This window comes from Cyprinus carpio, chromosome A11 (assembly GCF_018340385.1).
Source record: "Cyprinus carpio isolate SPL01 chromosome A11, ASM1834038v1, whole genome shotgun sequence".
Lineage (NCBI taxonomy): Eukaryota > Metazoa > Chordata > Actinopteri > Cypriniformes > Cyprinidae > Cyprinus > Cyprinus carpio.
In genome coordinates this window covers 7,645,468-7,672,112 of record NC_056582.1, presented here as the reverse complement: position 1 = coordinate 7,672,112, position 26,645 = coordinate 7,645,468, and the positions used below count along the sequence as shown (strand labels likewise).

The window sequence follows — 26,645 nt, the reverse complement described above, 5'->3', positions numbered from 1 at the left end:
ACGTGTAATTCACGCGGCCGGCCTTCACAGATTCGCACGAGGAATCTTGTTGTCGACTTTTAAAGGGCATTTAACGGCGCTCAAAGCAACGCTAAACCACTCATTTATGTTTTGGATATTTCGTTTTTAAACGACCTGGTGGGAAATGGCCACTTTTGAGTCTCTCGGGCTGTGTGAGTGGTTGATCCAGCAGTGTAAGCAGATGGGAATCAGCCGACCGACCCCGGTTCAGGAGAAATGCATCCCTGCCATATTAGAGGGTAAAGATCTGTAACTGCTTTAAATATTAACAGTAAAACTAATAGAGTGAAAGATTAGATAAATAGGCTTTACATAGATAGAACTCCGGATGGGTGAGTACATGTATTTTACTCGCTGGATAGCATGGCCATGGCATAATAAAACAAACTGCACGTCTCCTAAAGAAGCTGTTTGACTTGTTTTTTTTTTTTTTTTAAATCAGTGATGAGTTATTTATTCAGAATGAGGCTATTGTGCCTCAATCAATCAATTTATGTGACCCTGGACCCTCTTAATATTTACACTTAAGACTGGTTTTGTGGTCCAGGGTCACATATATATGTACCAGATGCATCTATATTATGATGGATTTTATAGACCTCTACACATTTAAAAAAATATTACATGAAATCAAGTCAGTCTTCACTTTTGAGTTATAGTACCCTCTGTGCAAAATGCTTCAGCAATTCTCTTTTTAGACCCTTTCAACAAATGTGCTGGTGAAATTACATCTTAATAATAAAGTATGATTATGCTGTTGTCTTTCATCAGAAGAAAATGTTTTTCCGGTCATGTTTCCCCCGTCTTTCACACAGGTCGGGATTGCATGGGCTGTGCAAAAACGGGAAGTGGTAAAACGGCAGCATTTGTTCTTCCAGTGCTGCAGAAGTTGTCTGAGGACCCTTATGGAGTTTTCTGCTTGGTGTTAACACCCACAAGGTTTATTTTTTTACTTTATGATGATTTATACAGCCACATTTGAATCTTCATTTGCATGTAGATGTTTCAAACAAATGAAGTTTGTGTCTGTTTTCTGTCCAGGGAGCTTGCTTACCAGATCGCAGAACAGTTCCGAGCATTAGGGAAGCCAATGGGCCTGAAGGACTGTATCATTGTGGGAGGAATGGGTACGATAACTTTCAAAGCTTTACTTGGTTTAAGTGTTCAGGGCTCATTTATTTATAAAAGCAAAAACAGAGGTAAATGTTTATAGAAAACTGTAATTTATAGAATGCATACTGAGTAGGAGACGCACTTAATTTTTTTTGTATTGTTTCTTCCATTAGACATGGTCACTCAGGGCTTGGAGTTGTCGAAAAAGCCACATGTTGTTGTGGCCACACCGGGACGACTTGCTGATCATATCCGAAGCTCTGACACAATTAGCCTGAACAGAATCCAATTTCTAGTAAGATTCTGACATACGCCTTTTTTTTAACATGTGTTTTTAACCAGTTTTCATGGAATTTTTGTGCGTTTCTCTGCAGATCCTGGATGAAGCTGACCGACTCTTAGAGCAGGGCTGCACAGATTTCACTAAAGATCTAGAGGTCATTCTCAGTGCTGTGCCTGCAAAACGTCAGACACTGCTGTTCAGCGCCACGCTCACGGACACGCTGCAACAGCTGCAGAGCATCGCCATGAACAGGCCCTTCTTCTGGGAACACAAATCAGAGTAAGTCACGTTTGTCAGGAAAATTACAAACCTCCTGAAACCACATAATCCCCCTAGAGCCTTCCGCTCAGAAAATGATAAACGCCTGGTAGTGCCTAGGACAAACTATCATCAGAAAGGCAATCAAGCTTTTGGCGTAATGGGCCGAGACTGGAATGAGTTGCCTCTACATATTAGGTCTGCTAAATATTTTTCAAAGCACTGTGGTTATCCCTGGGTTTTTTAGTAGTGCTTCATAAATAAATAAATAAAAAAGAATATGTTAAAAAATTTAAAGTGCAGAACTTCGCTTCCTTGACAGAAAATGTGATTTTTGGGCCAGAAATATAAAACTGGTATATAACAATTAAGCTTGCTTTAATTATGTAAATATAAACTTGGATGTAAACAGGCAAAAGCTATTTCTAATGGATCACATACAGATGAGTGTCTTCTGGGGCTTTGTTAGACTAGTGGACTAGTGGGCTACAAAATTTCTGTTTAAATGTTAATGAAATTAGAAATAGCACACATCACTAGTACAAAACTAGATTTATTCCTATTGCACACTGTGACGTAATGCATTGCACAATTATAGTTGACAGATATTCAACTAAATGTGCAATTGGAGACATCGATGTAGAGTTTTAAAAAAACAACAGCATTTATTATAAAAAGAAATATTTAGTTTTTACTGTTACTTTTGATCAAATAAATGCATACTTGCTGTATAAAAGTATTAGTATATATATTTTTTTAAACACTGACCTCAAACCTTTGAATGGTAGTGGGTGTATATATCTGTATGTATGTGAAAATATACACACACATATATATATATATATATATTAGGGCTGTCAAATGATTAATCACGATTAATCACATCCAAAATAAAAGTTTTGTTTACATAATATGTGTGTATACTGTGTATATGTATTATGTATATATAAATACAAACAAATGGATGTATATATTTAAGAAAAATGTGTTATGTTTATATATTATATTTATATATAATATAAAATATAAGAATATACATATATAAATGTATATACATGTAAATATTTTCTAAATATATAATTTATGTGTGTGTATTTATATATACATAATAAATATACACAGTATGCACACATATATTATGTAAACAAAACTTTTATTTTGGATGTGATTAATCGTGATTAATCATTTGACAGCCCTTATATATATATATATTATTTTAAGAGGCCTATCATAGACATTAAAGCATGTTTCAACAAAAGCCTACTATTATTTTTATGTCACATGGCTCTCTCTCTTTCTGTCAGCGTGCAGACGGTTGAAGAATTGGATCAGAGATTTATCCTCACTCCTGAGAAAGTCAAAGATGCTTACCTGGTCCATCTCATCCAAAAGTTCCAGGATGAACACGATGATTGGTCTATCATGATATTCACCAACACGTGCAAGTAAGTTTTCAGTTTCAGGAAAAAAAACATTACAGGGTTTATCAATTCTAATTAAGACAAATCCCTATAAGTCTTCAAATTTACATCATAACCCATACATAACCCAACTGCTTGTGCAGTGGGCGTTAATGATTCCTCAAACTGGGCGGCTTGTTCACTTGGATTTAACGTTTTCACCTGGAGGGCAAATCCCATAGAGTTACTTTAACCCTCGTGGTGCATTCAAAATCTGTATATGATTTTTTGCATACCAGGTCCGTTTGGACTTAAAGAATCTGTGCTTTATAAAACTGTCATAATTGAAATCTTATCTCTGAATATATAATTGTATGAATTTTTCAAGAACATATAATCTGAGAATTACAAGTATTAACCCCATTGGAATGAATGGAATTTAATTCAATTCCTTTGTCTTTATAATTCATGATTGCTCAAAAACAGTCCAAATTTATGAAACCTACATATTTATTTCTGACAAAACAACATAAATATTACTCTGAAACTTAAAAAAAAAAAAAAAAAAACATTATTTTTTTACTTGCACAAATGTTCACTTTCATATGAAAAAAAGTGATGAAAGTGATTTTTTTTTTTTTTTTTTTTTTTTTTACAGTAAATAGTTAATGGTACTCCATACATACCTCGGTCCAAAATGGCCCAAACACAAAAAGTTTAACTTTTTTTAAAATGGTTATATCTCTCTTACATAATAATTGTCAAACAAACAAACAAAATAATTGTGTTTTTTGAGGATCTCAAAACACTTGCAAAATTTTGTTCCCTTTATTAAATACTATGCAGTTTGTAGAATTTTTTTATGTATCTCTTTTGGGTCAAAATAGACCCAAATGCATTATGATGGTTAAAGGATAAAACTGAATCTCAGAGACATGAATAAAACCAAAGCTTTTGGTTTTGCTTTTATGATTTGAGCGCTAAGAAAAACCACCAGATCATCCAAACAACCTCATTTTTACATAAAAACGTAAAAATCTATTACAGATATTATAATTGTATAATGTATATTAATGTTCCAGGAACTGTCAGATACTCACAATGATGCTGCGTGAATTCAATTTCCCAACCATCTCCCTGCACTCAATGATGAAGCAGGTAAGTGACATGATACCTAGCTGAAACTGATACTCACTCAGCGCCTAATGTCTGTACTAATGGATTTGATGTTCTTCTGCTTTCAGAGACAGCGTTTTGCCAACCTTGCAAAGTTCAAGTCTAACGTATTTAAAATTCTCATAGCCACAGATGTTGCTGCAAGGTACAGAGCACATATTTCTCCACACATCTCACAATCGCTCATCATCTCTTTGCTGTTTTCTAATTTGCTCTACTTTCGTGTTTTTGTGTGTTTGTTCTGGCCTTCTCTGAAGGGTTTGGATATTCCTACAGTGCAAGTTGTTATTAATCACAACACACCCGGTTTGCCAAAAATCTACATCCACAGAGTGGGACGAACCGCTCGAGCCGGTGAGTTTAGAGCTCTTTAACAGTGAGATCTGGAGAGTTAGGTTTACGTTCATCGAAACGATTGAAACGTTACTATATCATTATTAGATTTTTAGTAGGCTGGAATACTATATTGTCAAGTCCACATTCAAAACTGGACCCTCTGTTTTCTAATGTCCTTTTTGTTTTGTCCAGGCCGAAATGGTGTAGCAATCACACTAGTGACACAGTATGACATCCATCTGATCAGTGCCATTGAGGAACAGATCCGTAAGTTCACAACTAAATCTGCTTTCGGCTTAAAAAGAGAGCACTTTCAAATCTTAACGTATACTGCACTGCGATAAAAGCACCTTGAATGCTCAGAAATGCTCACTGGAGTATGAAATGACTTGCTGTAAGTGTACATTTGTTTGATTGCTGCTTTGTGTGTTTAGAGGCGAAGCTGAGTGAGTTTCCTGTTGAAGAAAAAGAGGTGTTGAAGACCCTCACGCAAGTCAATGTAACAAGACGACAGTGTGAAATTGTGAGAGATTACTTTTTCAATGTACATATTTTATATATTATACGCTGGCAATATCTTACAGTTTGTAATTCTGTTATAGAGACTGGAATCCACTGATTTTGACGAGAAAAAGAAGATAAACAAAAGAAAGCAAATGATTCTGGATGGGAAAGTGAGTTGTTTTATTCTAAATGCATTCTTTAAACATTATACTACACTATCAGAAAAGATTATAGGTGCTATATATATATATATATATATATATATATATATATATATATATATATATATATATATATAAATTATTAAATATATATTTTAATGAATTATTATTATTTTTACTTTATTTATTTATTATTTTGACCTAACCTTTTTTTATATCGATCACAGGATCCAGATTTGGAAGAAAAAAGAAAACAAGAACAAGAGAAGATCAGAAGACAAAAGAAGAAACAGAATAGAAAAAAGGAGGCGAAAAAACACAGTGCAAAACCGATGGCAGTGGATTCTTGAAGTGTTGATATTGTAACATTAAGATGTGCGTATATATAGCGTAAAAGTGCCATAATCCAATGTATAAAATAATATGTAATCAGTATTCCAAAATAAACTGCATTTTATGAGCGACGTTGAGTGTGGTGCTAAATGAACAGATATTCAATATTATTGCAGTAAATATCACAATGCAGAAATCGCAGCAACATTTAGTATGGGGGCTTTTATTTTGACAACCTCCGCTTTCACCTGGATGTACAACAGTACAACAAACCACTTTGTGTTGCATAGAAGATTTACAACAAATCCTCGTGATTGAAGACTTTAGATGATTAAAACTTGATTGGAGATTTAAAAGAGACTGATCTGCTGACATGGTAAGCGACGTCTTTAAACTCGAGGCTTGTTAAACTGGAGCTCAGTTGCTGTGTTAGAGAAGTTGCGCTCAGGTTACTGGAACACGTTATAAATTACTACAGACACATGAGATGCACTTTAATACTCAACAATTTTTGGCTTTTCAGTGTCTAATGCCAACGAAATTTATTGAAATGACAGCCGGATAGATTCACATAGTTTCCGAACTGAATATAAGACTTTTATTTTACACACTATTTACTCTCATCACTAAGAAATATTTGTATGATGTGTTATCCATTGACAAGGCTGTCAGTAGATTTTGACACCATCATTCTTATATAATTAATTCTATATTAATTGCTGGTCTTGTGTTTCTTGATTGCAATCTCTGTTAATGTTTTTAAAATCTTAATTGAGTAATCATGATTAAAAACAATTCTTCCAGAGCACTGAGGAGAGCTTTCATTTGCTTTTATGTAAAATATTGTCATCATCACCACCCTCAATGGTTCATTTGATGATTTCTTCTCTGCAAGCTCCCGTTATCTTTACTGAAGACAGCACAGAACCACCCTATGGTGAGTATGAGGCAGCTCACATCACGTGTAACAGTTAACAGAACACACGTGGAGAGATTTAGGATTACATCACCTGCTTGAATAAATTAAATGTAAAGTATGCAACTCCAAAGTTTTCGCATAGTGTTTTTGAAATGTTGACTTTATATTTATTTTTTTCTACTTGTTTTTTTTAGTCAAGCACTTAAAGTATTTTCAAACCAGAGTCTGTAATGTTATACTGGTTGGTTTGGCTTAAAACTATTAATTGAAGAATTTTTGTAAATATGGTGAAGATGAGAAAAAGAACCAAGGTCACTGAAAAGGGGTCAGGCAGTGAATACCATCTGATGCAATCACTGTACTGCCACACTACATTTTCATAAGGGACCAACTATGCAAAACAAATAAAAAGAAATTGCGTTTAATAAGTTAGTCTGCTTTTATTTTCAGCTGGTGGAGTTAAAGAATGGTGAGACGTACAACGGCCATCTGGTCAGCTGTGACAACTGGATGAACATCAATTTGAGAGAAGTTATTTGCACCTCACGGGTAAATAAAACCGCTTTCCTCGAGATACAGGGTTCTTTGAAATATTTGAAACGTTTTTGATCGCAGAAACGTGATTGAGTGATTATGGCATTTGTGTCTGCGCTGGAATGTAATTGTTGTTTCTGCCTGCTCTGAATTGCAGGATGGAGATAAATTTTGGAGGATGCCAGAGTGCTACATCAGAGGAAGCACCATTAAATACTTACGAATCCCTGATGAGATCATAGATATGGTGAAAGAGGAAGTGATATCAAAGGGGCGTGGCCGGGGAGGCATGCAGCAGAACAAGCCACAGGGAAAGGGCAGAGCAGGTGTACCTGGGAGAGGCGGTGGAGCCGGCAGAGGTCAGACACATTTCAGAGCCCTTGTTAAAGAAATAAGGGACAGAAGTTTCATTTATGGGTGAACTTAAAGGGACAATGAAAATTCTAAATTCTAAAATTCAAAAATGAAAATTCTGTCATCGTTCACTCACCCTCAAGTTGTTCCAAACCTGTATGAGTTCCAATCTTCTGTTAAACACTAAAAAGAAGATATTTTGTTGGTTACTGAACAGTTGACGGTAGCCATCCACTTCCATAGTATGGAAGAAAATACTATGGAAGTTAATGGCTACCGTCAGCTGTTTGGTTACAAACATTCTTTAAAGTATCTTCTTTTTAACCTGTTAACTGTCAGTCCCACTGGGCATAGACCACAAAATGACATTTCTAACTTAAATAGTTGTAAATCTTGAATACTTTGGAACATAGATAATATGGAGCATATAACAATACTCTTCCAAGTATCAGAGTGGGAAAAAAAAGTAAAAAATTACAGTTTTATATTTTATATAAAACATCTGTTGCAAAATATTTTGGACTCTAAAACTGCAAGAAGGACAAAGCCATAAAACTAATCAAGCTGTGTTCCAAATTTCAGGTTGATATTAAAAAAAAAAATAGCTTTCAGTAATATTTAGTTTGGGCGCAGTTTTCCACTAGATGGCCACCAAGGTCCATTAGTGATCCATATAAGCATGTGAACCATAATTTTTTTTTTTCATATTTTCACACAATGCATGAAGTAGACATCCTGTTTAGAAGTAGTATGGGCGGTATTGTATTTAAATTCAACCTTAAACAAACACATAAAAGACATACTGAAACAATATGTTTACATGTAACAGTTTATATTGAAGACCTGTTGTATCATAAAGCTATTTTCTTATAAAAAAATTTTTTTAAATGGATGTTATCTTTATCTTTTTGAGCATGAAAAATAAGTGTTGTTATAAACAGCTTTTGCTACATAATTTCTTTTATCAGGTTAAACATTGCCGTCATGGTTTCCAAAATGCATGCACGTAGTTGACTTGTTTAGTTTTTCTTTTTAGGTATTTTTGGTGGCCGTGGCAGAGGCATGCCGGGAACTGGCCGTGGACAGCAAGACAAAAAGCCTGGAAAACCACAAGGTGTCAAAAACCAACACTAGATACAAAACACATCCTTCTTTCATGTGTTAGTTTAAGTTTGACTCCCTTTGGACACGAGCACCTTTTCAGGTCTCTTGACATTCACACATTAACATTGTACGGTTGAGTATTTTCTCTTAGAGACTCATTTACAAGCATTGTGTTCGATAACTTTTTTGCACTGAGTTTGTTGTAAACGCCCTTAATGGAAAAAACACAGAACCTTTGTCATGTGAATTTTTGACAATCTCATACTTTTTCTGTCATCTGCTTTCTCAGTTTGATCATCAACCAAAAAGGAGTGAGTTTCATTTGAAATGGGCGTCCTGGATCTCTCTGAAGTTGATGTAAAGATGGTCTCCAATTTCGCCAAGTTGTTTTTATTTTCTGTTCTCTCACATTTTGGTGCATGTTTTCACATTTGCTGTTTTAATTTGTTTTGTTTTATTTGTGCTTTAAAATATAACCATTGTGTAACTTATGTATAATGCACTTGTGAATAAACAATTTTGGTTAAATATTGTAATTGCTGTTGATATGTCTGTGAGTCTAAAGTAATGAGTAAATAAGTAAAATATTTGCCGGGAATGAAAGAACGAGGCTGTGAGGGATAGACGTATTGGACATTCAATGGATTGTACTGTTGTTTTAACAACATGATGGTTGTTCAGCTGATGAAACATTTTCCCGGAGTAAAAAACCTGTTCAGTAGACAAATACTCCTGAGTTGGGCTAATTACGTGATCTAGGACCTTTGAGACTGTAAACACTAAGTCTGTTCCTCACAGACACAGCTTCGTTTTCATTTCTAACCTGACATAGGTCTACTACTGCTGACTAAATAAATTCACAAACACGGGCAAAGATGCAACATAGTCGCAAGTAAACAGCACAAACTTTTATTTTTATAAGTTCAGTCATTTTCACAACATAGACAGTTGATTTGGTAAATTTCATCACTGGACACTTTGACACCAAACCCCTTATTGTAAGTACAGTACATTTACTACTGCATATTAGTGTTTTTTCCTTGTACATTACACTTGATTATCAGAAAACAAAAAAATCTAATACAAAAAAAAAGAAAATCACAATGAAGCATGAATAAGAACAATTCTAGATAAAAATGTAGGAAATGGAGAACAAACTTTTAGTGATAAATGATAAACTGATCTGAACGTGGAGCGGATACCTTACGTGGTGAGCTGTGACGTTAATAAAGATTCAAACTTATTCTCTTCTCATTTCTGATATCCAGGGTCATGAGAGGGCCTCACTAAGGTCCTCTTGTCTATATAAACTGCTCATTAGGCCTAAAAGAGAGGGGACCCACCAACAAACAACTTGTCTCAGGCCTAGTGAATGTAGCAATGGCTCTGCTGACATCTACATTAAATTTAACATTTTAATTTCAACACAAGCATTTTTTTTAACAATGAACAGCATATGCCACAAATACAGTCAGGCGTTTGAATTTCTGCAAACTTGCTCCACAGTAGATGTGACGGTCAGTCTATCTGCCTGCTTTGGTTTACAACAGTACTAGGATTTAATCCACTCAATAAAACAATCACATTCCCATTACATCCTACAAAAATGTTCTGTTTATGTTAACAAAACGGTAAATAATCTGCAACACATGAAAAGGTATTTTCTTCAATATTGCTCTGTAATAAAGTGACATTCATTCACAAGCAGGCATACACAACAGCAGGGAAACAACATCCTTTATATCCTCTTCTGTAGCTTTTTTCTTAATATCACCTAGATTTTTTTATTAAAGCCCATAATCGGTACAACAGTCCACACATAAAACCAAATGTATTTACAGTAAGTTTTCACTAAAGGAAGACAGAATAGCAAAGGAAATATGCAGGAATAATCAGGGAGGATCTTGCACATGTAAACGTTAATACTCATCGGGACACAGGACACGCCAGTCTAGAAAGTCATTATGGGAAATGCCAGTCAAATCTCAGCCACTTTTGCTAAATTCTGAGAGCGCATATATTGTTGATGGTACGTAGGTCGAGCTTATGGCTCTGCTGCTATAATGAAATAAGCAACAGCATGGCTGCAAATCAAACTCAGATTCTGACTAGGAATACACTTGACTAGACCTAACAAAGCATTGAGAAAGGAATCCTACCACTATTTGCCTAAATGGCTTTATTTCCTTCCATGCAAATTTACATTAAGGAATGTTTGTGTATGATATCTGGCCTTCAGTCCCGGGACTGAAGTTACATGAGGCAAGGCAGTGAACAAGATACAATGTCACAGATACAAATAAGCAAGAAAGGTTTGTGACGAGCACTGCAAAGAATTACCACGGAAACAGTATTAACTGACTTCTCTAACTCTCTTTGTATTTGTCAGAATTGGTAATTTTTTTCAAAAATAACTAAACATTTTAGATATGTATTTCTAACTGTATTATTTAAATACTGAACTGTATTTATGTACACTTTTTTTGGAATAAACATACAGAAATCTCTCTCCATTTCTCTTTTCATATTTGTTCATAAATAATTTAAGGATATGGTAGTGTAGAAGAAGAAAAATGTTAAAATATGAAGTGAAATGAAGTCATCGAAAACAAAAAGATGCCAAACTAACGCCTAATCACACACTCCTAACATTTAAATATAGGCCTAATTATAAAGTCCTTAAAACATAATGTGGGCTTAATCATAATTTCAGGCCTAATCAAACCCTTAAAGGGATAGTTCACCCAACTATATGAATTTCTTCTGCTGAACATAAAAGAAGATATTTTGAAGAATATTTAAACTAAAATGTCTACTATTTTTTCCATACTAAGGGAGTCAAAGGGGAACAACAACTGTTTGGTTAAACATTCTTCAAAATATCTTTTGTTTGGAACAACTTGAGGGAGAGTAAACAATGACAGAATTCTAATTTTTGGGTGAACTATCCCTTTAAAGTGCACTAAGGCTTTCCTTTTAAAATTGAATGGATTGCACGTTGAATAAAATCATTTCAAAGTTTGAAATGTCAAAATGAGTATTCAGAGAGGAGGGGGAGGAGCTAGAGGGTGTGACCAGAGGAGGCAGTAAGGGAATTGAGGGTTTTATGTTTCTTGTTCTTTTTAAATACCTAAACTTGTTGTTTTTGTGTGTTGGTGCGAGGCAGTGCAGATACAGCCGTGGGGTTTTCAGCAGGCGCAGTCCTGGTGCGGAGCGGTGGGCTGCTCGGTGAGCTGCGGCCCCTGTTTGGCTCCCGTCACTGCAGGATCAGCGGCATCCAGGCTCTCTGACATCTTCTCACAGATTATGTCCACCAGCCGCTCGAAGGTTTGTTTAATGTTAATGTTGTCCTTGGCACTGGCCTCAAAAAACTCAAAACCTATGGATAAAAGAAAAAACCAAGTCAAGACCAAGACCTTGTTCTAAAACTCTGTTCTAAAAGTGAGCTGCCAACATTTACACATTCTATCATTTAAAATAAAAATAAAAAATTCCATACTTTTCCAGACTCAAACTTCTCTGTTGAATTTTTAGACAATATTTCAAATCTGATTTAGAAGGTTTTATCCAACTATTAACATGTATGTTACTTTCTGACTATGCATAATATAATACCAAATGTATTATGGCCAAATAATTTAAATTGCAATGCTAAAATTTAGGATTACGCTTCATGAAGAGTGATTATGCAGGGAGGGTGGGGATCTTTATTTCAAAGCTATCTTGCTATAGCTAGCCTCTCCAAAATAGATTTCCCTACCTTTAATATATTTAAAATTATAGCTGTGAATATTCGAAAATATTGCACCAACCTGGAAACATGACTTACCGAGATGCTCGGAGAGCTGTCGTCCCCTCTCAGAGGCCACAACCCTCTCATCCTCCATGTCACACTTGTTGCCCACAAGCAGCACCTGAGCGTTATCCCATGAGTATGTCTTAATCTGGGTGGACCTGCAGGAGACAGTCAGATTTGATTAAATGTTTTCCCTTTTGGGGCATTTGGTCAAAAATGATCACAATATTTTTTTTCCATATCATAGGATATCAATATTTAACACAATATTCATTTACCATTAATGGGGCAGAAAAAAGCTTTGCACATGTTTGTCAAACCTTGAACATTCACAATTAAACTTTACAGAGTAGCTATCTTTATTTATTTTTTCCTAAATTCTGTTTTTTTATTTTATTTTTTTCTTGTGTTTTATGATTAAATACAAATTTATTATCAAAACTGGTGTTTAATGAAATGAATTATTAAATGTTAAAAATTCATTCAAACCTTTAAAATGTTATCAAATTAAAATATAACAATTAATTTATAACAATTTTTTTATTTTTTGTCAAATGCAGTACTGCAAAACACAATTGTTTAAAACTTGGATAGAAATATATATTGGTTGTATGATATCCCTTAATAATAATTATTATAATAACAATAACAATAAAAGTATAATATTATGACTTTGAGAAGTATATTTGAATATACAATATTAATATATTTCTGTCATAATTTCTTCAAGTTAAACTTTTATTTTTGAGTTTCAGTGTGTGTTTAATGGTAGTTTTTCTCAAATAAAACGGTGTACAGCTGGTGAAGTGACTCTCAGAGCAGCTCTGGAGATGAAGTTCATGTGTTCATCACTCGTATCTCGAGACGCAGATGCTGAAAACAGCGAGCGCCACGTGTGTATGAGTTTGTGTAGTTGATGAACTGCGCCATTCATTAGTGCAGAGACACAAAGAACATGCAGTTTCGCATGTTTAGTGAACTCACCAGTCCTGCACAGCAGCAAAAGACTCCTCGTTGGTGATGTCATACATGAGGATGAAGCCCATGGCTCCGCGGTAGTAGGCGGTGGTGATGGTTCTGTAGCGTTCCTGTCCCGCAGTGTCCTGTGAAGGAACAGCCAGTAATGCACAAGATGAAATAGGAACAAATGCAAAACCAATCATTTACATTTAAAATATACAGAATATGCATTTGTTTGTTAGATCAAATCACGCCATTACAGTATGAACATACTATTATAATTAATAGTTTAAGATTTTAATGTTTTTATTCAGTTTTGCTGAATAAAAGTATTTTTTCTTTAATATTCCTTCAATGACCCCCAGCACTTTTGTTTTCACATAACCAGGAAAACAGGATTTAGCCGTGGTTTCGCTTTTAACCTGTAGCTACTCCGTTCAAGAAACTTGAGTGCGAGTAAAACAATAAGCATCCACTATGTAAGGAACTGATCTCTGCAACACTGCACCAGAGAAATGAGCCTGTTAATTATGAACACACTCGGTTCAGTCATTAGAGGCCTGACTTATGCAGGAGGCCAAACAAGAGCTTGTCTAGGTGCTGACAACAAACTACAGCTTTTTAAAAAAGGAGGAAGAAAATGGATTTCAAATTTCAAATTTCAAATCCTGCAAGAACATAGAAGGAACCAGTCTTTAGTTTGCACTGAGCACTTTGCACTTTTTTGGTTGCTAAAAGTTTTTTTTTTTTTTTTTGTGAGAAATCTTATACCACTTCAGTATGTTTTTTGAGTTTACGTACCAAAGTATTTCTTATGTACTAACTCCTTCAGTATTTGGAGTGGATGTTTTATATTTCTTTGCTTACATTTGAGTAACTCAAGCTGACTGAACCACAAAATACTTTCTGAGAGAAACATTAGGTTGACAGACTTATGAGCTTTACTATAGGTAGGAATCATGATACATCACGCATCCGCCTAATCCTACTAAAATAAACCAACAGACTAAATCCTCATAATCAGTGTAACCTCTAAGAGACTTCATGTGGTCAAAATGGTGTCTAGTGAGCAGCACTGATGGACCTATTAATATACCAAAAGATCTGTGAGACTGCAAACCTATGTCTGGCTCTTGAATCTGATACCTTAGTTATATAGCATCTTTTCAACTGTATGCTGCAAACCAGCGTAGAGTTTCTTTTTTCTGTTACACTGTCCCTGAACCATACAGAGCATTATGGGAAACAAGCACCTTTATGTTCAAATTCAATTTTGCATCCATGCTAAGCAAAAACCTATGGAAGCTCATTTTCGCCACTGAATAAAAAATAAAATACCACAATGCAATGTGCTTGATTAGACCTTCCATTTCTTTTGTGATGAATGAACTGTAAGCAATATCAGTTGCAATTCCTAGCATCTCTTGGGACATGACTTGATCAGACGTTTTTACACAAAATTTGATTAACCCTGAATATTTGACACAGAAGGCCAATCTTTAATGATTTTTATTAAGCAAACATAGGAAAATCTTAAATATCTGAAAATCTGTTAATATTTCAAGACAAACACTGTATTGTATTACTCACTGTATTGCATTGCATTAAATGTTTTGAAACTACAGAGCGTTGATAATAAAACTAATCATTTAAATACCATCTTACTAAGACATTAACAGGAAATATAGAGTGACAACTGATATTTATAAGCATTTTAAGAAAGTTATACTGTTATAAAGATCTCATTGATTCACATTACAGTCTATCAATATTTTAACATTTGTAATTTTATATATATATATATTTTAAATATATTTTGTCTAAAAGCTTAACAACCTGTTTTAGTCCAAAAAAACCCTTATATTTCCAAGATGACAACTGGACACCACTCTGTGAATCATGCTTGAGGTCATGTGACAATGTAGCATAGTACTGTCTGATACATTCATCATTGCATTACACTATTTTTAAGATATAGTGGGATTATATACTACATTTTATGTGGTATTCGATAAATGGCAAGTATTCCGTTCTGAATATAGCCAAATGTTCATGTCTTTTGTACCCTACACTGCATGATGCAGAACTCTATATTTTAACCATGGTAAAGATGGTGTGTGTGTGGATTTGCTCGGGTCTGTGGGGTGGGGGAGGGTTGTCTTCCACCAGAGGGAAATTTAAGGCACTGGGGGAGGGGTCCGCATACATCACAAGAGATTCTGATTGGTTACTCATCTAGCACATCAGCAAACCTCCCCAAACCTATTGGCTATTGACCCTCTTTCTCTCTCTCTCTCTCTCACTCTGTATTTCTGTACCAGTAAGATTTCTGCACTCCAGAAATCCTGGCATAGTTTATTTTTGACTCTTGATTTCATTTGAATAAATGTTTTTCAATTTAAAATGCAATAATTAAAATGAAAATCCAAAAATCCAATTAATGCTGAAAATCTGCATAAATATGTTCATTGTGAAAACAATTACATTTGTTTGTGGCTAGCTGTGAAACAAGCAATATTCAGTTAGTTCAAATGTATGAGATTGAAACAAATCGGATTGATTAATAAATATATAAACCTGGTTATTGTGTTTTCAACACATTCAGTAGATTAGCACTATTAGAGAAATGTTACTAGTTTAATTTTTGTTTAATTGACAAATAATGCATCACATTAAGTTTATTAGTTTGTTTATGTTAAACCTTTGAAATCTAAATGGATGGAAATTTTATATGCAATTCAAATAACATAAATCTTAAATTTAGGCCTAAATATATATATATATATATATATTTTAATGTAGACCACAACATTTCTCTATTAAACCACAACAGCTTAATTGGTTGATTTTTTGCTCTATTGGTTGATTTAAAATGTTTATGTTTATGGCATTTCTATCACAATTAATTTCTGCCATTTTACATGCTGTTAAACTCGATGGGTCCATGATGGTTCCTGCCCATTAAGCCACAGCTCTGTTTCTGACATTTAAATGAGATTTATAGGTCTGAGACGGACAATCAATATCAGTGACTTTAAACACCGGTGAAATCTCAACAGATCACCTACTATGGACCTTCCAGTAAGAAAACAGCAAGAATGCTGACTTTTATTGATCCATTATTCAAAAACGGAAAAGCAACTTTTACCTCTGTCTTCATTAAACAATAACCACAACAAGGCCTTAAACTGGCACAGATGTGTTCCACTTATGAGCTGATGGGAAACATGATCTCACCCAGATCTGCAGCTTTATCCTCTTGTCATTCCTGTAGATGGTCTTCACCTTGAAGTCGATGCCCACCGTGCTTACAAATGCTGGTGTGAAGGAGTCATCTGCATAACGAAACAGAAAGCTGGTCTTTCCAACACTGCTGTTTCCGATGATCAGGATTTTGAACATGTAATCAAAGTTCTGGTCTGAAGACTCCTTTTGTCCATAACGGTTATCTGTAGCTGAAGCCATCTGGAGGAAATAGAAAAAGAGGACGTTTGGACATATTTTGTGGCATTTAGGCCATAGCGGCATCAGTTTATAACCATTCCCGCCACCCCGTTCCCAAATGTACCATAAACATTTCAGAACATAACTAATATTATTATGTTTTCAACTATTGAAAACTGAGAGTAAAATACATAGGTAGCATGAACTGTAGCCCTGTAAAGCACCAACATCACAATTCCATCTAAGATACCTTCTTCTGTTCAAATTCCATTTGATCTTAAGTAGGATGCACCGATGTATCGGCCAATAATCGGTATCAGCGGATAAAAGCAATTATCTGCACTTTCAGCCATTGGCCAATTCTTTAAAAACAGCCAATTATATCATGTCAATCAAAAGGCTCAAAAAAAAAAAAAGGCTCAAAAAAATAGGTGGTGGGAGTAAATATAAATATATATATATATATATAAATATAAATATATATATATATATATATATATATATATATATATATATATATATATTCAATGTCTCAAAATAGGGCTGTCAAACATTGTTAAGTCTTAAATGAGATATCGAGACAGAGACACACTTCCAACTTCACTGTTACAAATTTAAATCAATAAGACCTATACATGGACAAATTCACAATCATCATAAAGAACATTACAGCCATGACTGAAGAGGAATAAATAAAGACAGTACTAGGAGAGGGATGTTAACTCAAATGTTCATTCAATTTGTTACACTGTTTATTTAAGTTTAAATTGTTATAATGTTGTCTTCTATTATTTTGATCTTTTCATTATTATTATGTTGCTCTACATATATACCAAGCTTTGACAATATTGTATTTTTTTAGTCATGCCAATAAAGCATTTTTAATGTAATTTTTTTTATTTTAGAATTTAAATTTAAATGCAATCTAAAAAAGAAAAAGAAAACCGTGCAGATTCTATTTGACCCTATATATCACCTGTAGTTCATGGCAGGGTTGCCAGGTCTGCAGTTTTCCTTCACTTAAGAAACAAAGTTGCATCGCTCAAATAATGTCCAATTTATCACAAAATTCAAGCATGTGCAGTTTTGACGCTCTTAAATGTGGTGTTACAGAAAACAGCAGTGCAGAGCGTGAGTCATTTTCTCCCAGTTATTGTAATACATGTGAACCATCTTGTGGTGTATACTTTTCCCTTTCTGTCATTCACTCTGTCATGTGTTGGAAAGACAGTATGGGGGTCCTCCTTGAGAGCCCCAATCACCTCTGTGAGTATCAGAAAAGCCCAATGAAAATTGGCTTGTAGAATTTGCATGCGAGGCCACACCTATATATGCGGGTATATAATGCTTGCAAGCTGCACTTCAGCTTTGTTTTTTGGAGCCAGAACAGCGCGTCTCATATGAGAACCAAGCTTTTCCGATCACCTCAATATACCACCGGATTATACAGCAAATTCAGTGGTCTATCTCCTGCTGCACAGATAAGTGTGTGACGATTGCCCTGGGTGTGTTGGTGGCTATTAAGAGCAAAATTTTTATCTATCAAGAGTAAATTTCCTCTAAAAGAGCATTTACACAGCAGTTTGCATCTTTTAAACATGCCATTCCGTGCGTGTTCTTCTGGATGCGGGAGATTTCGCTCTCCCTCCGACAGGCATGATCGCTGCATTCTGTGTTTGGGCCGAGCTCACGATTAAGCAGCCTTCGTGGGTGGATCATGTTCTCATTGCAAGATCATGACCATTGGAATGTTGAGGTCGTGGCTCTCATATGTATTCTCAAGGAGGAGATTGACAGCCTCCTCAGATGCTCCCCGTTCTGGTCCTTCTACCTCCAGGCACAAGGCCTCAGCGGTGAGCACTGAGGGCAAACTGGGGGGCTTCAATGGAAGTGCATCCGCCAGGTATGTCCTCACAAACCTCTCATTCCCCAGCAAGCTCTGTTCCCCCAGTTGAGTTTTTGGATGAGTTAGGCGTCTCATCCACAGGTGAACTTAATTTCTCATTTGGAGCTCAGGAGGAGAATAAAGTCTCCCTCGCAGCAATAGGGGGTAGACTCACGCCTTCTGATGTGGAGGACACTGCTGGGCTGCCGGCTTTAGGTGTTCCAGCCCAGTCTGAGTCTGACACGGAGTTGGTGGCTGTGCTTGCCCAGGCCACCGCAAGCATTGGGTTGGAGTACGTTCCACCACCCTCCGCCAAGCGCTCGCGGTTGGATGATTGTTTTCTAAGGTCGGGAGGCACTGGCCAAGTGCCCTCCCCCTGGTTCCCTTCTTCCCGGAAGTGCACGGGGAGCTCACATGGAATGTGCTGCTTTTGGCTCCTTCACAAGCTACCTGGTCCTGCTAAAGGGCAGAACAGGGCAGTCCCATCCTCAACGACCTTGATGACTGGCTGATTGTAGCTCAGTCCCAAGAGTTGGTTTGCGACCTGGCCCAATTGGGATTTTGGGTCAACTGGGAGAAGAGCAAGCTCTCTTCTTTGCAGAGCATCTCTTTTATCTGTGTGGAGTTGGACACGGTCACCATGACAGCACATCTTTCTCTAGACAGTGCTCAGTCAGTCAGTGCTGAATTGCTTGAGTTTTGAGTTGCACAAGACTTTCTTTTTTGTCTTGAACAAATACTTTCTGAAGTTCCTGGGGCATATGGCATCTTCAGCAGTGGTCATGCCACTCAGTTTGATACATATGAGACCGCTACAGCATTGGCTTCAGACTCGAGTCCCAAGATGGAATGAGATGATAGCACACATTGCTGTTGCCTCCTCTTCCGCTGTTGCCTGATCTGTTGCCTCCTCTTCAGCCCTTGGTTGGACATTGTGTTTCTATGGGCAGGAGTTCCTTTAGGTGTCTAGGTGTGGTGTTGTCACAACAGATGCATCCAAGACAGGCTGGGGCACCGTGTGCAACGTGCATGCAGTTTCAGGCTCCTGGAGAGAACCTCACCTGCACTGGCACATCAACTGCTTGGAGTTACTGGCTGTGCTGTTGCCTCTGAGGAGGCTTCGGCCGTTGATTCAGAGCAATCACATGTTAGTCCGGATGGACAACACAGCGACAGGGGCATATATAAATTGCCAGGGCAGGATCCACATGTCGTCACATGTCGTAACTCGCCTGCCATCTCCTCCTTTGGAGCTGATGCACTTTCACGACAGGTCACGCTCCGTGGAGAATAGTGACTCCATCTCCAAGTGATCCAGCTGATTTGGAGTAAATTCAGTGAGGCTCAGGTGGACCCTTTTGCCTCCCAGGAATCCTCCCATTGTGCTCTATGGTACTCCCTGACTGAGGGTCCTCTTGGCATAGATGCACTGGCCCTCTCTCTAAAGTTGGCCTTCCTGATTGTGCTCACGTCTCTCAAGAGGGTGGGGAACCTACAGGCTCTTTCAATTAGTAATTCGTGCCTAGAATTTGGACTGGACTTCACCCACATTATCTTGAGACCCATGCCTGGATATGTGCCCAAAGTTCCCATTACTTCCTTCAGGGAACAAGTGGTGAACCTGCAAGCATTTCCTGCAGAGGAGGGAAACCTAGTCTTGTCTCTGTTATGTCCAGTATGTGCTCTGCACATTTATGTTGACCGAACTCAGAGTTTCAGGCAATCTGGCACTCCGCCCGTGGCACTTTGGCATTGGCAGATGGTGCTTCGTTAGCAGACATATGTAGAGCTGCGGACTGGGCTACACCCAACACCTTTGGAAATTCTACAATCTCCAAATGTAACCAGTTTAGTCTTGAGTTTTTGGTAATATCAGATAAGATCTCAACGAACTGGATGAATGTAATGTTTTTGAGATAGTGTCTTTCCCCCCTCTGAGGTGATAATGTGCAATCTTAGTTCTAGAACGCTCTTAGGTCTAGTCCAGTATTAGAGACAGTGTTTGAATGTCGCTAAGCTAACAACATAATACCAAAAACATCTTGATTATGTATGGTAACCCTCATTCTCTGATGTAGGGAACGGAGACGTGTGTCTGAATGAGTTTGGGGACTGTCCTTAAGAGCCCCAATCACCTCTGAGAGTATCAGAAAATGCCAATGAAATTCTTTGGCATGCGGAATTTGCATGCAAGGCCACACCCGTATATAAGGCCGGCTGTTTGAAAGCTGTACTTCAGTTTTGTTCTGAGGATCTGAGGTAGCGTCTTGGCCTCATCAGCAGTCAGCACAGAGTTGTGGCCAGCGCAACACATGTCTCCATTCCCTCCACCCGGGAATTGTTTAATTTCTGCCATTTTACATGCTGTTAAACTTCAGTGGAGCCCACCACAGATACCTCCATATGTAGCACTCCCCTCTGGGGAGGCTTTAGGTGTATTTTCACATGATACCTCCCCTTCGGGTAGGATGTGGTCTTCGTAGCGTTCTTGTCCCTTTGGGAAAGAGAATGCTTTCTAAAGTTAACAACCAGGTGTTTGCGAGCTGTACACTTTTCAAGCTTAGGCTTGCTGCCTTTTACAAATCAGAAGAGGCCCCACAGCTGCAGTGACCTCTTGTGGTGAGTAGTGTTCAGTGAAGGAAACCTGAGGTTACCTACCCTGGGTGTTGGAAGGCTATGAGTCAGCGTTGTTGCACTTGCTGTTGGCAGATTCAAGTCCGCATTATCTCGTGACAGTGCAGTAGTTGTGTCTTAGAATAGGGACCTCCATACTGTCGTTCCAACACACGTCGGATTGAATGACAGAAAGGGAACATCTCGGTTGTGTATGGTAACTCTCGTTCCCTAATGGAGGGAATGGAGAAATGTGTCCTGCTGGCAACAACTCTGTGCTGACCAATAATGTGGCCAAGACTCTACCTCGGCGCCTCAGGACAAAACTGACGTGCAGCTTGCACGCAGCCGGCTTTATATAGCCTATCCATTTTTATGGGTGTGGCCTTGCATGCAAATTCTGCACTCCAATTTTCATTGGCCTTTTCTGATACTCTCAGAGGTGATTGGGGCTTTCAAGGATGGCCCCGATACTGTCATTCCGTTACACTTTTCCGTTTCCTCTATCAGGGAATGAGGTTTACCTTGTGTAACAGAGATGTTTTTGGTATTAAGTTGTTAGCAACATGCAAACTCTAACACAACTCACATGAGCACTATTTGTATGACATATGGAATTGCAGCCTATGAATAGAGCTTTCCTACATAGCTGCTTATGTAGTGAGCAGACAGCAAGGCAGCTAACTAGGTTTTGGAACACAACCATTGTGATTTAGTACATTTAGGAGCTTGCTGAGGATGGCAGACCATGCAAAAGCTCTACTTCACAATGACTGTTTATTTGGATTGATTTTGGCTTAGTGAATCTTTGTCCTTTTTACTATCTGTCACTCATCCATTGAGACCTGTGACCAAACAGCAGAAGTAGAGTCACCAGCTACTGAAAATCAGTCAAGCAAGGAACTCGGAACAATGAAACGTCTGCGTGTCTGCCAGGCCATGGCATTATTCGTACATTTTCTTTTGGTGTCAGATCAATATTTGGCACAGAACCTTCTGAATACAAAACATCGTCTTTTTAACACCTCCATCAGAAAGTGACAACAGCGGTGACTCCTACTGTCCGTCTGAAGTTCACATGAGCTGCTGTAATGATCATTATAATTAGTGACTGTGTACCTTTATGGCTGTAATAGTTTAAAATACATTAAATTGCTATTAATATCTTAAAGAGAAAACCAAAAATGAAAGTTTGAATAAAATGTTCTCACCCTCAGGTTTTCCAAGATGTAGATGAGTTTGTTTCTTCATCAGAACAGGTTTGGAGAAATTTAACTTTACATCACATGCTCACCAATTTATCATCTGCAGTGAATGGGTGCCATCAGAATGATAGACCAAACACCTGATAAAAACATCACAATAATCCAAAAATAATCCACACGACTCCAGTCCATCCATTAACAAAGCAAGTAAAAAGCTTCATATTTGTATAAAACAAATCAATCAAGGTGTTTTTATCTTCAAACTGTCGCTTCCAGACAAATTAAGTCCATAATCCATAGTAACACTTCCTCCAGTGAAACAGCCCATTCCCTGTTGTCCTCTCACATTAAAATCCACCCACATAATTGTTTAGAACTCTTTTGAACTGTTTTCACTCATAAACAGTGCTTGGTCTGTGCATATTTCTCTCCTGATTCAGACGAGATTACTTTTCCACTGGAGGAAGTGTTATTATGGATGTAGGAATTGCATTTTAGCCTGAAATAACAGTTTAAAGTTAAAAAAGTCTTAGATTAAGATGTTAATTGATGGACTGGAGTCATGTGGATTATTTGTGGATTATTGTGATGTTTTTATCAGCTGTTTGGACTCTCATTCTGATGGCACCCATTCACTGCAGAGGATCCATTGGTGAGATAGTAATGCAACGCTAAATTTCTCCAAATCTGTTCTGATAAATATACAAACTCATCTGCATCTTAAATGGCTTGACGATGAATGGATTTTCAGCTCATTTAAATTTTTGGGTGAACTATTAGGTTAACTTTGATTACTCATTAATCTTTTCTGTATAATACCAGGCCGGATATTGAAGGTGAGCAGGGAAGAAAGAGATAAAGAGAGTTAGAGATCTGGAGGACAAATGTAACATGAGTTTCCATGCTCTATTTATTGCAGTGACTCAACAGAGCATGGAAAAACAGATTGGGATCAAGTGAAAAGCAATAATCAGAACTCACGGATGTCTGACAGACACATTTAGCCTAGCTATAAAAGAAAATGCTGAAGAGATGAAACACTGCAAGCACATTGACAAGGACAGATGTTTGATTCTTATCAGGATTTCTCGGAAAGGTTCTACTTCTCATGAGGACTAACTGGCCATTCCACCTTTATATAAAGCTCATTCTGATAGAGGCAGTAAAATGTCAAATTAGAGTGATGTTTGTCTCAAGAAAGTTGTGTCATACATGTGTATGACACTAACTAGAGACACAACTTACTTAAGTGTTTAAAGATGCTGGAATATATTCGGAACGGTATGCAATTTTTTTTAATGTTTTTAAATGAAGTCTTCTATGCTTAGAAAAGCTGCATTTGATCAGAAATGCAGTAAAATATATATTTAACATTTTTACTTTTTAAATGCATTCCTGTGATGCATAGCTGAATTTTCAGCATCATTACTCCAGTCTTCACTATCACATGATCCTTCAGAAATCTATCTATCTATCCGCACAATATGTACATGTAGTTTTTTTTTTACACTATATAGTATACATACTGTGCACAGTGCACAAAAGAACAAGACTGTTTGATAGTATATTCTACAATGCAACATATTTTGACCTTACAATTCCAGAGACAACCGTAATGTCAGCTGTGATATTTAACATGTCTTAAGTCATAATTTTAACAGACTATGTTAATATGAAAATTCCTTCAAGTCTGTGTAACACAAAAGGAAAAATTTTGAAGAATATGCAGGTTGCTCATTTCCATGCAATTACAATAAAACTGAAGTGATCCATGTGATAAAGTTACAAAGTTTGGATAAACATGACAGAGTAAATTATTATTTTTTTAATAAAAATATTCCACTGCATAACTGGATGCCACATAATAAGTGTCCATACAATATGTACTGGACAGCAGAACCCGGAATTCATTCTGAACAGAGACAATTGGACTCAAAAGGCTCATTGGGATCAGAGATTTGCATTGTATTCAGGTTTAGGGCAACATGATCTTTAGATAGAGAACTCATAGGATGGTTGAAAGGAAAACTGAATGTTCATATCCTAACTGGTATTAGACATTTTTAGAAGTTTAATTAACTTCAGCGTTGGCCTGGTTCTATGTATGTTTATCACAATCAAAGCAAATTGCACCAGACGCAGCATAAACTCGACAAAAAGGCTTCTCCTCTGGAGACCCTGGGAGCAGATCTGCGATTCTGTACACTGTGTCTGGTCTGGTGTGTCTGAAAGATTTGCAGAGCACCAAAGCATAAAGTCAGCATCTCTCCTGATAACTCCAGCAAACTAAAATAGAGGCTAAATTTTAGACCAGCTGCTCTTTCAGCCTAACAAAAACAGACTGCCAGACCACTTTGGGGAGGGGGGTGGAGCACATCTTTATTGCTATACTGTTATAAAAAAAATAAAATAAAATAAAATGGTTTCAGCAATAAGCACTCTGCTCTAGAGAGTGCTTTTCTCTTCCTTTAGACTCAAATCCTCAATAATGCAAAAGTCAGTGTAATCAAGACTGACAGCACTGGACATCGTGTGGTCAGAGCTGCGCTGTCCAAGGACCGTCAAGCTGATTTGCTTCAAAATTATAATTTGAAATACTAGTCAGATAACCCATATAAAACAAAACACCAGTCTAAGATGGTTTGCTGGTCTCACAGCCTGACCAGCTGTAGTCACCAAAACCACTCTGATACCAGCCAAAAGATCAGCTCCAAAGACCATCAAGCCAGTTTAAAACCTTTATGAACAAAGCAACCGAATATATACAGTACCGAACGTGAGAAAATGGTCCAAAGCATCCAGAACATAATGACTAATAACAGCAGTTTTGCTGAATGATGGAGGACAATATCATAGACTAGCGCAACAAAACGCGTCTGCGATATCATGAATGATTTGATGAGACATAGCCTATACAATGTTATACTAGAGTTTTATATTACACAGTAATTACACAGTAAAATTATATAATACAGTATATAATATTAAAGTAAAATGATGGCCAGTAAAATATCAGAGCATCCTTACATAATAGGCAACAGCGAATGTACATGCAACATTGCTGCTGCGGAGGATATTTTCACTTGATTCACCATCTTCTGAGATTATGCTAAAGAACACAACGATTTATTATTATTATTTAGATATATAAAAGACGAAGAGGCAAACAATCTTTCGAATCCGTGCAATGCAATGCCAAGGCTTCAAAGGCTATGTGGCAGATGTGTCTTTGATGGGGAGTATAAATAGAAGCATATATGCGCGATGTCCATGTCAGATGAAGGTTATTCTTCGTACTTTGGGCTCATTTTTCGCAGCTTTCCCGGCGAAAAATACACACATACAGTAAATATTACAAATAATTTAGCGCAAAGTATTTAAAACGCATATCGCTGCCGTTGTCTTACCGTAAAAGCCGTGTTAAGCGTCACTTACGCCAATACTGCGCCTCTTCCAACACCTGCAGACACTTTGACGTCACTCGAAAGGCGTGTGACGGCAAGGGGGGCGGGGTCAGAGCTTTGATTGACGGCTCGGAGAACTAACGCTAACAATGCAGTCCCACCCACAGGACGTTAAATATTCAAGAAGCATTAAAACCAGCACCATTCATTATTTAGAAGCGTGGCTTTGGTCTCTCCATAATTAATCAATAAAAATGGTCGCAGAAAATGAGCAGCTGACACAGTGTTTTGTTTACATTACCGGTGCAGGTCAGTGTCCTTTTCACCACACTGACATGTAAGCAAAGTTTGACTCTTTATTGGTCATGTTTCTTATGACAAATCATCATGGCAACAATGGTTAACGCAAATACAGTATAGTTATTATTGTTGTTACTGTAAAATCATAATAAAATAATGTAAGACCTAATTTAAATTAAATGTAATACGCTTTTTGATGATAGTGGTAGCTGGTCCTAAATTACCTTCTTTTTTTTTGTACTAATAAAAACTGTGCTATTGTATTTTGATCAAAATATATTTTAAAAAGTATTTTGATTTTTCCTCTCAAGTTGTCTGAAAAGGGGTACAGCACGGTAACAAAGGAATATATAATATTATATATTGTTGTATATTCATTATATGTAATAAAACTAAATTATTTGTATCATTATTATATTGCAACTAACTAAATCTTTATCAGAATAAAAATGCAATGAGTACAAAAGGGGAAAATTTCATCAATGCACTTGTAGCGCCATCTAGTATTCAAAATAATATATATATATATATATATATATATA

The 26,645-nt window shown here is 36.9% G+C and overlaps 3 protein-coding genes across 4 annotated transcripts; 2 read left to right on the top strand and 1 right to left on the bottom strand.

Moving 5' to 3' along the window:
• The first annotated feature begins 3 nt into the window (after positions 1-3).
• ddx49 (DEAD (Asp-Glu-Ala-Asp) box polypeptide 49) lies at positions 4-5,716 on the top strand. Its single transcript, XM_042766120.1, has 13 exons — positions 4-260; positions 837-960; positions 1,063-1,148; positions 1,308-1,429; positions 1,509-1,696; positions 2,980-3,120; positions 4,158-4,233; positions 4,320-4,396; positions 4,508-4,605; positions 4,780-4,854; positions 5,022-5,110; positions 5,190-5,261; positions 5,480-5,716. Exons 1-13 carry the CDS (start codon positions 146-148, stop codon positions 5,600-5,602), a joined length of 1,386 nt encoding a protein of 461 aa, XP_042622054.1. The 5' UTR covers positions 4-145; the 3' UTR covers positions 5,603-5,716.
• A 105-nt stretch (positions 5,717-5,821) lies between these two features.
• Positions 5,822-10,898, top strand: LOC109050124 (U6 snRNA-associated Sm-like protein LSm4). Of its 2 annotated transcripts, XM_019067793.2 has the most exons (6): positions 5,822-5,961; positions 6,481-6,522; positions 6,955-7,053; positions 7,196-7,397; positions 8,429-8,506; positions 8,786-10,898. In XM_019067793.2, exons 1-6 carry the CDS (start codon positions 5,959-5,961, stop codon positions 8,788-8,790), a joined length of 429 nt encoding a protein of 142 aa, XP_018923338.1. In that variant the 5' UTR covers positions 5,822-5,958; the 3' UTR covers positions 8,791-10,898. The 2 variants fall into 2 exon arrangements, with proteins under 2 accessions (XP_018923338.1, XP_018923337.1); XM_019067792.2 differs by having other exon boundaries at positions 8,429-8,798.
• On the bottom strand, positions 9,390-25,941 carry LOC109050123 (ras-related protein Rab-3A-like). The gene is made up of 5 exons (XM_019067791.2): positions 25,807-25,941; positions 16,490-16,717; positions 13,277-13,395; positions 12,326-12,450; positions 9,390-11,875 (listed from the first exon to the last, which is right to left on the bottom strand). The coding sequence occupies exons 2-5, from the start codon at positions 16,715-16,717 to the stop codon at positions 11,685-11,687; spliced, it is 663 nt and encodes a 220-aa protein (XP_018923336.1). The 5' UTR covers positions 25,807-25,941; the 3' UTR covers positions 9,390-11,684.
• Positions 25,942-26,645: the final 704 nt, after the last annotated feature.